Source organism: Sphaeramia orbicularis, chromosome 4, assembly GCF_902148855.1.
Source record: "Sphaeramia orbicularis chromosome 4, fSphaOr1.1, whole genome shotgun sequence".
NCBI classification, from domain to species: Eukaryota; Metazoa; Chordata; class Actinopteri; order Kurtiformes; family Apogonidae; genus Sphaeramia; species Sphaeramia orbicularis.
The window spans coordinates 45,845,947-45,857,086 of NC_043960.1; the positions used below are offsets into that span (position 1 = coordinate 45,845,947).

Consider the following 11,140-nt stretch of genomic DNA (forward strand, 5'->3'; position numbering starts at 1 on the left):
CTATTTTCTGATTGCACTATCAATATAGAGAAGAGGGAGAAGTTCCTCAAAACTAAACAATAAACATGTTTTGCTCAAAAAGGGGAAAAAACAAGACTATATGACTTTATTCGTTCTACGCACTTATATCACTATAAAATATCAAAAGGTGTGATGTGCAAAACAGAAAAAACGTATTATATTGGACACAGTTGATGGATATGTTACAGGTTGGCTACAGTGTGTGTTTCAAGAATCTATATTTATGAAAACGTAAATACACATATATTATAATTAATTTCAAGTCAAACTTAGTATTCAGAGCACGTCCGGCCGTTTATATAAATATGTTTAGTGTTTTTTTTGTTTTTTTGTTTTTGTTTTTTTGAGGGGGGGGTAAAACATATGAATTCCATTTTTTGTGTCGTTCCCAGCTCTGGGATCGTCTGCCTGACCTGGTCTCTCATTTCTATTGGTCGAGTCTGGATCACATACCGGAAGTACCCGAGGAGCAGAAGACGCGTGTAAGATGGTGTCGACCCGGAGAGGAGCGCGTGTCCTGCCTCCCAGTCCAACAAACCCGGACCAGAACCCCGATGTCCAGGTGAGTGACTCAGACAGGTGTGTTTTAGACCCGGAACCGTCCTGAGCTCAGGTACAGGGGTCACGCGACGACAACGAACCAGGCACGTGGGTGATGGAGCTGCTGACACTCACGTGGACACAGGATCGTAATCATGTCCACAGTTTGCAGGCGTCTTAACTCTGTGAGTCGTTAAATCGCTGGTCATTACCAGAGGAGATGATTCCGAACTCACAGCTGTTTAGAAACACCAGTGGAAAATAGACACGTGGTTGGAAGCTTTACTTTCCTCTGTTTGAGTTGTTTAAAGTCCCACTGGATGTTGTTTGCAGATTTAGTTTTCAAACTTCTTGTGTTTATTTATCACCTGTTCTAACTTACACACAGATATAAGTTAAGTGGTGGTCGAGAAGTTTTATGAAACATCCACTGTTCATGGGGACCTCCTTATCTCCTGTTAAAGGTTAAACTTCGCACATACTAAAAGTCAGGATCATTCGTGAGCATCTCAGAGGCAGCACTAACCTTTCTGTCTTCTGTTCACACGTGTACTTATGCATGCTATGATTACATGCTTTTGCAACAGAATAGACCTCAAAACGCTGCCTCCAAGATGCTCACGAATGATCACGACTTTTAGTATCGTCCTTAAACATCCAGCTCATTTAGGAAAGACAGTAGTTTAAATTCAAAGACAAATGAACACTCAGTCCAACAACAGGAGCTTCTGTTGTGTGTTGACCTACAGATTCTACAACCACAGGAACTAATTCCACTAGTGCAACCACAGCCCCGAACGCTATGTTTGTGTTTGTTTTCAGCTGCTGCTTTCTTTGCTTTATGTGTTTTGTGCTGTATTGAAAATCAGTCTTTAAAATAACAGACCACTTAATGTGTCTGTGACATGAGTCTGCACTGTTGTCCACGACAGTAGATAAGTTGCATTTTCATTCTTCCTGTGGCAAGATTTGGCAAAATAATATACACAGCCAAGAACAGCAACAAGTACAGTTTTACTTTGGGGTAGATGGGTCTCACATCTACAGTCCTGCTGCCACAAATACTCACCACAGCATCTATTCCCGGGGTTGTGAGCCATAGGTAAGTTGCAGGGGAATTTTCTTTTGTCACTAATATATTTGCAGTGGGGATTGATAGATTTTTTTTAGGCCGATACTGATTTTTTTTTTTTTTCATGAGCCTTAGCAGATGACCAATACGAGCTGTCGATTTTCCTGAGCCGATATTTGGAGCCGATACTGCTTTTGCTCCCTCAATGTACATCATAAAAATGGCACAATGATAACAAATGTTATAAGTCTTTGTTGAACTTTATCAAACATGCATTCCAATAAAAACAAAACAAAAGGAGTTCAGTGCTCTTAATTCTTAAAGTAATTTCCTTGAAAATAACTATTCAAGCATAAATAAAATAATTACAGTATTACACACAATAGCAACAAGCAAGCAGCATAATATAGTACACACTGTAGTACAGTGTGCGCTATACCACGCAATTATATATAGCGCAGTGACTGTACTATACTTAATTTTAAAAGTAACCAACTATTTCCCACCTAGTCATTTGATGCTTAGGCCTACATTTTAGTGCACTTAACTGACATAATCTCTTATAGTGCAAATGGCTTTCCTAAGATAAGGAAAGTGTTAGCAGCAATACACAACACAAAACAACTTAAAAAGAATTGTGCATAATATGCGCATTGCCCCACTTCCAATACTCTTTACCCTCTTTAATTTATTTGATCTGCTTATTTTTCTTGGTAAGGAATTCTTATTGAATAACATGATAAACAAGAATAAGGTGAAAAGCAGCCACTGCAGTCTGTGCGTTTTGAGCGCCACCGATGAGTGAACAGCCGCTACACACAGCGACATGCAGAGAGAAGCTATGTATTTCACTAATAACACGTTTTACCACTGATAAACAACCATCCTCAAATTAAAGTTTCCGAAGGTAGGGAAAAGGAAAATTAATTGCACAACAGTGGGAGACTTGGAGGAATTAGTAAAGCGTCTTTAGTTTCACTTTCACTTTGTATGGTCGCATGGTCTTCACGTAGTCACTGTGAGGTACGTATGGCACAAACGTACGTATGGTCAGCGGCATGTGCCCCCTGACATTCCTGCCTGTGGGCACCTGTCTGTAAATCATGCTGGGAAAAATATATCGGCAAACACACTCACGCATCAGCCGATACAAGTAAAAAATGCATTTATCGGTCGATAATTTAATGGTTGATTTAATGATGATTTAATGGTCGGTCAATTATTAATTTGCAGGTCAAAAACCTTTAAACAAGAAACAATATTTTTCCTTAATGTTTTAATAATCATTCGTAATCATTCGACTCGGTGTACATTCTTTTTGTATAAATGATGAGACATGGAAAAGTAGGCCCCATTACCTCCACTTAAATGTACTGATTCATCCTTATGTTTTTATTGTTTAACATGTTAACATTTTATATATATATTTTTTATCTTCTTTTCATCTTTCCATTGTGTTTGATGTCTTTAGTCTTTTGCTACTGTACTTTTGAATTTCCCCCTTGGGGGATAGATAAAATATATCTTATATGTGTTTAACATAATACATGCATACAATTCATATTGTTATTTATCAAATATGAGCTCTTATAAATGGCTGCTTTTCCTGTTCTTGGTAACATTAAAAGGTGATGAGGAAATGTCAGTCAAAATGGTTATCTATTTATAGACATGGTGTCACAGTTTATAGACACAGCAAACAGGGTGGTTTTTCACTTTTAAAAGACTGGATCACATAATTTCACAAGTTTGTGAGGAAACTGCAGCAGAGACCCTAGTGTAAAGTAAATCAGTTCATGGACAATAGTTCCCAGGTAACACACCATCTTCCACAAAGCACAGAAACTGCAGAAAGGGTTCGGACACCAGTAAGTTTTTAATGGTGGTTTCTCTTGATGAAAACATGGACTTTTGCCTCTTTAAGACATACTTTGTGCTTTTTCTGGTCTTCCAGGCCACCCCATCTACTGGTCGAAGAACAAGGAGCACTGCTAAACGAGCAGAGAGCCCTACCCAGCATGCCCTGCAGGAGACCAGCAGCCAACTTGAGAAAGATATGGGAGGAAACCCTCTAAACTCCTCAAGAAAAAGGTGCAGCAGAGCATCCAGACTCCACAGTCCAGAGCAGCCCTCGACCCCTGTGGGGTCGGTCCATGAGGCTGACGTATCCGACGTAGAATCCTGCTGCTCTGCAGTGTCTGATGTCGGACCTTCAGTAACAAGCCCCAGAGGGAGAAGGAGGCAGCTCCGTGGCATCAGTCAAGAAGACGAGGAGGTGTCTGAGGTGGAGTCCTGTTCATCTGCAGTATCTGCCTCGAGAGGTGGCCAAAGGGTTCAGCCAAACAGTAGGAGGAAGAAAACCAGCCATGGTTCTGATCCAGCTCCTGCTGAAGTGGGAGAAGCCAAGGCAGACCAACCGGTCGACACAGAGTTTTGCAGCTCTGTGGTGTCTGAATCCCAACCGGTCACCAGAAGGAAAAGCACTCGCACCAGGTCAGACGCGAGACGCCAGGTGGAAGACTCCGAGGTTTCGGATGCAGATTGCAGTGGTGCAGGAGTGACAGTCTCTGTCTCCACCACCCGCAGAACCACACGATCCAGGCGGCAAATACAGCCGATCCCGATCCATCTGGAGGAGGATGTGACCTCAGAAGGATCTCACTCTTCTGCTCCAACAAGCCGAAGGACCACAGCAGTGAGAGGGAAGGCAGCAGCCAATGTTGATGTGAACGAGCCTCCGTCATGTGACTCTGAAGGCTTTGAGTCAGGACCAACTTACAGCAGAATGAGATCAGGCAGGAGTCGGTCCACAGGCTCTAAAGCAGGCGTGGACTCTGACTTGGAATCGGCAGTGGGCAGCCCTTGCTCTGCTCGAGGCGGAGGGACTCCATGCAGTAGCCGCACTGGTTCTGGAAACAGCAGTCACATTGCTCCAGTGTCTGAGTTGTCAAACAAGGTTCTAAGTGTTGTTTTAGTGCGAGCTACGGAACCAGGTGAGGAGGATGGTTCACTAAACGACTCAAGGTTAGAAAACACAGTGATCGCTGAGGATGCAGAGAGCACACTGCTGGAAGATGAGAGCCAAGCAGCAGAAGAAAAAGATGAGGAAAGTGTGATGTGTATCAACCTCACATCAGCAACAGACAGTGGAGTGACACAGGAACATGAGAAGAGTGTTCTACAGAAGGATACAACTACAGAAAAGGCAGAAAGGGAAATGAGTGTTGTCACAGAGGAACATCCCCACATCTCCATGCCCATATCAGACCACTTAGAAGATACAGTCAGTGAGCCTGCAGTGATGGTCGGAGACCAGCAGGAGGAGCCATCAGCTGGAAACAAGGTTGGAGACACCTCAGAGATGGAAATGATGCAGGAAACAGTCCAGTCATCAGAGCCGTTAAAGCCTCTCCAGTCAGTTACAGTAACAACATGTGATGAAGCTTCTGAAGTCACTAAAGAGGAGGACGAAGTCATGGAAGTAGGCAATGTGGACGCCCACACATCACACAGAGAAGCGCCTCCTGGTGAGGATAACTGTGTGGAAATGTCCAGAGAGGAGGAAAAAATGGAAGCCAGTATATTGGATAGAGAAGCGCAGCAGGTGGTTGACCCCAGTGATTGGTCTTTGCCTGTCCTGGAGCCCCTGCAGACCCAGGACTCCATTCAGGTGACATCTAACCAGGTCCACAAAATCACAGTACAGCCAGTTTCTGAACAGCAGCCCCAGGATGTCATTGTCCAGAATACAAAAGTCATCAGCCTTTTGGAGAGTGATGAGGATGAGGATGAGGATGAAGATGACGATGACGATGCAGAGGAGCAGGAGAGGGATGTTTGCGGAGGAGAGGAGGAGGAGGAGGAGGATGAAGGAGCAGGGCCTTCTAAGGAGCCTGAAGTTGCAGATGAATCAGTTGCAGGACTTTTTATGATTGACACTCGGCCTGGCCAAGAGGCTGATGAGCATTACTATAAGGAGAGGGTAGGCGAAAAGGAAGAGGAAGAGGAGGATGAGGAGTTTGTGGATGAAGAGGGGGATGATGAGGATGATGAAGATGCAGAAATCCTCTTCTGGAGCAGAAATCCACAGTCGTAAGTATATAAAGGTGGCTTCTTATTTAGTCAGTTGGACGCTTGTATTTACATGTTGACCAAGGATGAAGCCCTTCCATTTTGAAGCTGATCTGTTGAAGGGGTCGACACTGGGAGTGTTTTTCACTCTGTAACAGTAGTGAGTCCCGGTCAATTCACAACTTAATACTGGTAACAATTCTGAATACAAGTTTAAGAGTTTTTCCCTCAGGGATTAATAAAGTTGATGCCTAAAGGGCTCTGACCCGTAATGACTGACTACAACAGCATCCTGTAAACAGTGGTACCAAGAACTGAATGTGCTCCAATTATGTCAGAGCCCAAAATGAATATTGATCACCTGTTGTAGGATACAGATTGGGTGCACAGGACAAACTATTGGAGACATGTTTCTTACCATTTATGGACAAAGCTCACACAGTAGTAAAGCAAAAGGTGAATACAAATACCTTCAATCTGCTTCGTCTCTATAAAAATGAACTTGTTACACAACATTTAAACACATGATGTTGCCAGTCATCTTTAAAGGTTCACAAAAATATCCACAGACTATTATGATTCACAACAGAACCTTGGAAAACTGTCACCTCCCTGTAGCCAGCTGCTTTCTTTCACTTATTTATATAAAAGACAGTAGCAGGATGAGGATAAGTACATCTGTTACAGGTTAAAAAGGACATCCTCTAAATGTAGGTGTATTCTGATTGGCTGTCATTGGTTTTATTGTTTACTGAATGTGGGCCAATGATGTTGTTCTCCACAGTCATTATGTTGTGGTGAGGATGAGCCCTATGACATTCACTGCCATGATAATGGTCAGTTAACTAACCGCTGGTACCAACTGACAAACTCACAATCTGTAGTTTGTTTTGAACAAAAATGCAGAATGAGCAGAAGACCAGACTATTGACCTTAGTGGACAAGTTTGCGGACATCAGTTGAGCTCTTCTTGGTACCTCTGCCTGCGTAGTACTTTAAGTTGGATCAGTTCGCTGCTGGTTTGGGCCTTTTCCTGGGATTTGTTGACTGTTTTATTGCCAACCTTCTCTTAGCTGAGAGAACATACAGAAAGTGTTGACACATCACTATATTTTGTCATCTGTGTGCAGAGGTGAGACATGACTCCTCAGGATGTTTATCCTGTGCCAATCTGTTTCCAGGAAAGAGTTGTCCAGCCGTATTGACCCTGGCATCAGAGTGAAGGAGCTCGGGGGTTTATACATCAATTTTGATGGCAGCAAATCAAAACCTGTCTCCAGTTCACTGCAAAAACTAAAGGAAAAGAAGATCCAAGATGAGGTAAATAAGTGATTGATTTTTTTCCCTTTTTGAAGGTGATCTGTGATGCAGAATGAATAATGAACTTTATAGTTATGCAAGGGTGAGTAAATCCAATAACACCTGAGACTCCGTTATTCACGGTTTCGCTCCAGTTCTTTTTGACTTTGGCCTTTTATCTGCAGGAATTGATGTGTTGATGGTGTTTTGTGCTTTGCAGTGATGTGTTTTTTGTTGTTGCCCACAGGTGATGAAGAAGAGTGTGATTGGTCCAGACTTTGAAAAGAAAGATGCTGTTCCACCGTACAGTGAATCCAAACAAGCCTTAAAACTGAAGCGAAGGGTAAGTGTCAGTGATGATGCTGATACAAAACCACCTCAGTCTGACACTCCTCATACAGCTTTAGAAACAAGTATTACATTACCTGTCTTTTTTTTTGTAGAAATTGAATTATAATAGCCTTTGAGCAAATACTTAAATAACATAAATTCATAATCGGCATGCTAAAGTCTGACAATAATAAAATACATTAAACTGTTAAACTCCAATTTGTAATTACAGTTCTTTATGAGGAGGAGGGTGATGTTTGTCACTGAAGATTTGGAATCAGCAAAACAGCTGTTTATTGCATCCTCCAGAGCAGTGGTTCTCAAATGGTCTGGCTTCAGGACCCAGTATCACCCCTCAATGACAAACTGCGACCCAAATTGATAAAAGTTCAACTTCTTAAATGTATTTAATAAAAAAGATGGTGTCTTTTGAACTTGTGATAATACAGAATATCACAATATGCCAAACCAGAAGACAAGTTCAATGATAAACCAAACTAACCAGCAGGTGGTGATGCTAAATATGGAAATATTCCTTTAAACACTAAATTAGGTACATTTTAACCAAAAACCTAAAACTTAGAAAAAAAATTAATTAAACACACTGAGGTTTTTGTCCTTTGTGTAGGTAAAACCATATCTGATGTAGTCAGTGTCATCCTTGAGTTACGCCATAATTTGAATAGAAACATTTGGGTCTTCGTTTATGTTGTGAAATGTATGGTGTTAATTAGAATTACAGCACATTACTGCCACCTCCTGTTTGGAAGTGTGAATGGGTGGTGCTCAGCTCCATAAAAAAAATAAAGCACAGGATTTGCTTGATAGCATTATTTTTTTGTCCAGTCAAAGGCCCATGACTCACTGAATACAGGTTTGGTTGAGAATCACTGCTCTAGAGGAAACTGCAGCCAAGATTCCACAAAGATTAATGAGGAAGAAATAAGAAGTGCATTTAAGGTCCATGTTACAGTGGTCTATCAACTATTTCTAAAGCTGTAAAGTGTGTCTTACTGTTAAATATAGAGGGCATTGCGAATGAATAAATTACATCTCATACGTAATTTATTAATTCTATCATGTAATGACCGTGCTTATCAACATCCCTCTTTGTCCCAGGTTGAGAGGAAGAAAACAACAGGAGATGCTTGGTTCAATATGAAGGCCCCTGAACTGACCCAGGAGCTGAAGGCAGACCTTCAGGTCCTGAAGATGAGAGGCTCGATGGATCCAAAGAGGTTCTACAAGAAGAACGACAGAGATGGATTCCCCAAATACTTCCAGGTCCGTAAAAACACCAGTGGACATGTTACTGGAGCACAGCTCCATAAAAAATAAAGCAAAGGATTGGTTTCTTAACATTATTTTTTGCCCAGACCCTCTGACAAATTCACCTCAAGGGCTGGTTGGTATGACCTGGAAATTTACATGTTACATACAATACATACATACACACATACCTATACATACAATATATACATGCATTCATAAAATACATACATGCACACATATAATGTATATATACAATACATACATACATGCAAACAAAAGTAGTTTAAATTGATGTTAAGTACATGACGTATCAAATGCATTAACTGTTTAAAAAATTAACCATTTAACAAAACAAAGAATCACTGATAGGCAGTGGCTTCCAAAACATATTCACAACATTTTACACTGAATAAATGAATTTCATTGTAAACATTTTTTTTCCTGCAGATTGCAGGAATAGTGCCTTTAACATCTCCATGAGACTATATAATACTTAATATTTTTGATGGTGTGACTGTATGTGTGGTACAGGTGGGTACAGTTGTCGACAATCCAGTCGACTTCTATCATTCCCGGATTCCCAAGAAGGAGAGGAAGAGGACCATGGTGGAGGAGTTGTTGGCTGATGCAGAGTTCAGACAGTAAGTTCATATCAGGGTCCGATCAAGCGGTAACACGTGGACGTATTTAATGTTCAACAGTCTGTCATGTAAGCAGAGTAACTTATATGCGCGTATTACACATATTTAAGTGGGTGTTTATAAGCACTTTAACATTAAGTATAACAAAATTTCGGGAGATGAAATTTTTAGGTGAAAAATATCAAATTACTGCTCAGTAACACGTGGACTTGAAACAGACATCAATTTTTTAAGCTTTACACAAACATTGAAAACATGCAGTTCTTCACAGAAATTGATATCAAGTAGGAGAAAATCTTATAGATATTATATTCAACTATGCTGAAAATAAATTTTGGAGTAAAATATTGAAAAGTCTGCTTTGTTGACACAAGAATGTGGTAACACGTGGACAACTCTGTACCATTGTATGCATCACCCAAACTGTTGACTTATTTTTTTAAAACAATCTCAATCCTTTATTTAATATATTTAATACTAACACAGTGTTATCTACAACTTATGGTGGTCCATACTGATATAGTTAAGTTACTTAGGTGGACTGGTAGGACTTAAATTTCAGTTTCCAATATAAAATCTCCAATTTCAGATTATTAATATTACTATTCTAATTTAGAATTCAGAAAGCTTGGAAACAAAACTTGTCAGAGAAGTAAACTGGAGATTAAATGAGTGCTTTACCGTGGGTGCAGACTTGTAATGGTGGGAAAACCTATTTGTTTTAATGCTGTTTCCAGGTGTATGTCAGTACAGAGACTGATAAATGTACATGTGATTGTTATAACCTAGTTAAAATAACAATACCACTGGTCACCAAGACTTTTGCATAGTACTGTATACTTGTAACTTTCCTCAGTTGCTTTAAAAGTTCAACCTTGCTCTTTTCTTATGTGGTGCAGGGTTTTCCTACTGTTAGAAGACTTAAGTGCAGCATCTCAGCATTTTTGTGCTTAGATGATGAAGTGGAAAAATTAGATTTTGTTGGAGCTGCTTTTTAAACACTGTATGAAGAAATGCGAGGAATTTTTTTTGTCATAACTAGGAAAAACTGCATGTGGAACAGCTTTTAAACACTAAACTGTTCTCTTCTCACAGTAACAACAAAAAGAAGTTTCAGAACATCATCGCAGAGAAAGCAGCACAGGGAGCCAGCAAGAGGAAGAAGCACAAACTCAATAAAAAGAAGGGGATGTGAGGACTCTGGATTTTCATACAGACTCAAACTACAAATTTAACTGTTCCCCTGGAGGCTGGAACATCGAGCAGATCGTATTTTTGGAGCTTGTGCAGAAACATGATGTGTTTCCTTAATCCTTCTCATTCTTGATTGAGTGTGAAATAATTCAACAAATGAACACACTTACCAGTGCAGATGACTCAGAAACAGTGATTGTGGTTGAATTACAAGTTAACCCATTTTTAATAAAAATGAAGCTGTATTTTATACATTACATCATTGTCATTGTGAGAAAAAAAAGCCCACACACATCCAGTATATAAATATTCAGTATTTTCTTTTGACTAGAACCAATGTTGGCTAAAACTAGTCTGAACATGACAACCTTTGTAATGATCACCGTCTTTATCATATAATATCAAAACTACACCTTTTAAATACTGTACATATAGCTTAGAAAAAATTAAACATGTCTGCAGTTTTGATTATAAAATATATAATTGAAATGAGGCTAAAATGCTGGATGGATAAGTGATGTTTACATATATGAGAAATATACAGAGTTTTTCTTTCATTCCTAAACCTAAATGGCTATTCACATACATGAAATATGTAGTGTATGTGAATACATACAGCTGTGCATATTTGGATTAAAAGGGTGTTTTGTGGCCTTGGTGGCAGATATTCCACTGTGAACATTCATTCTTTCATACACCT

The 11,140-nt window shown here is 40.0% G+C and overlaps 1 protein-coding gene across 1 annotated transcript; it reads left to right on the forward strand.

The window, feature by feature from the left end:
* The first annotated feature begins 475 nt into the window (after nt 1–475).
* Nucleotides 476–11,093, forward strand: dnttip2 (deoxynucleotidyltransferase, terminal, interacting protein 2). Its single transcript, XM_030132745.1, has 7 exons — nt 476–583; nt 3,588–5,725; nt 6,886–7,024; nt 7,251–7,346; nt 8,453–8,617; nt 9,137–9,246; nt 10,342–11,093. The coding sequence occupies exons 1-7, from the start codon at nt 509–511 to the stop codon at nt 10,439–10,441; spliced, it is 2,823 nt and encodes a 940-aa protein (XP_029988605.1). The 5' UTR covers nt 476–508; the 3' UTR covers nt 10,442–11,093.
* Nucleotides 11,094–11,140: the final 47 nt, after the last annotated feature.

What these genes read in the sequence shown, in the direction of transcription:
- dnttip2 (XM_030132745.1), top strand. Translation starts at nt 509, where the DNA reads ATGGTGTCGACCCGGAGAGGAGCGCGTGTCCTGCCTCCCAGTCCAACA. An exon ending in TGGAGCAGAAATCCACAGTC is followed by an intron (nt 5,726 to 6,885) that starts GTAAGTATATAA and finishes ATCTGTTTCCAG; the next exon opens with GAAAGAGTTGTCCAGCCGTA. An exon ending in AAAAGAAGATCCAAGATGAG is followed by an intron (nt 7,025 to 7,250) that starts GTAAATAAGTGA and finishes TGTTGCCCACAG; the next exon opens with GTGATGAAGAAGAGTGTGAT.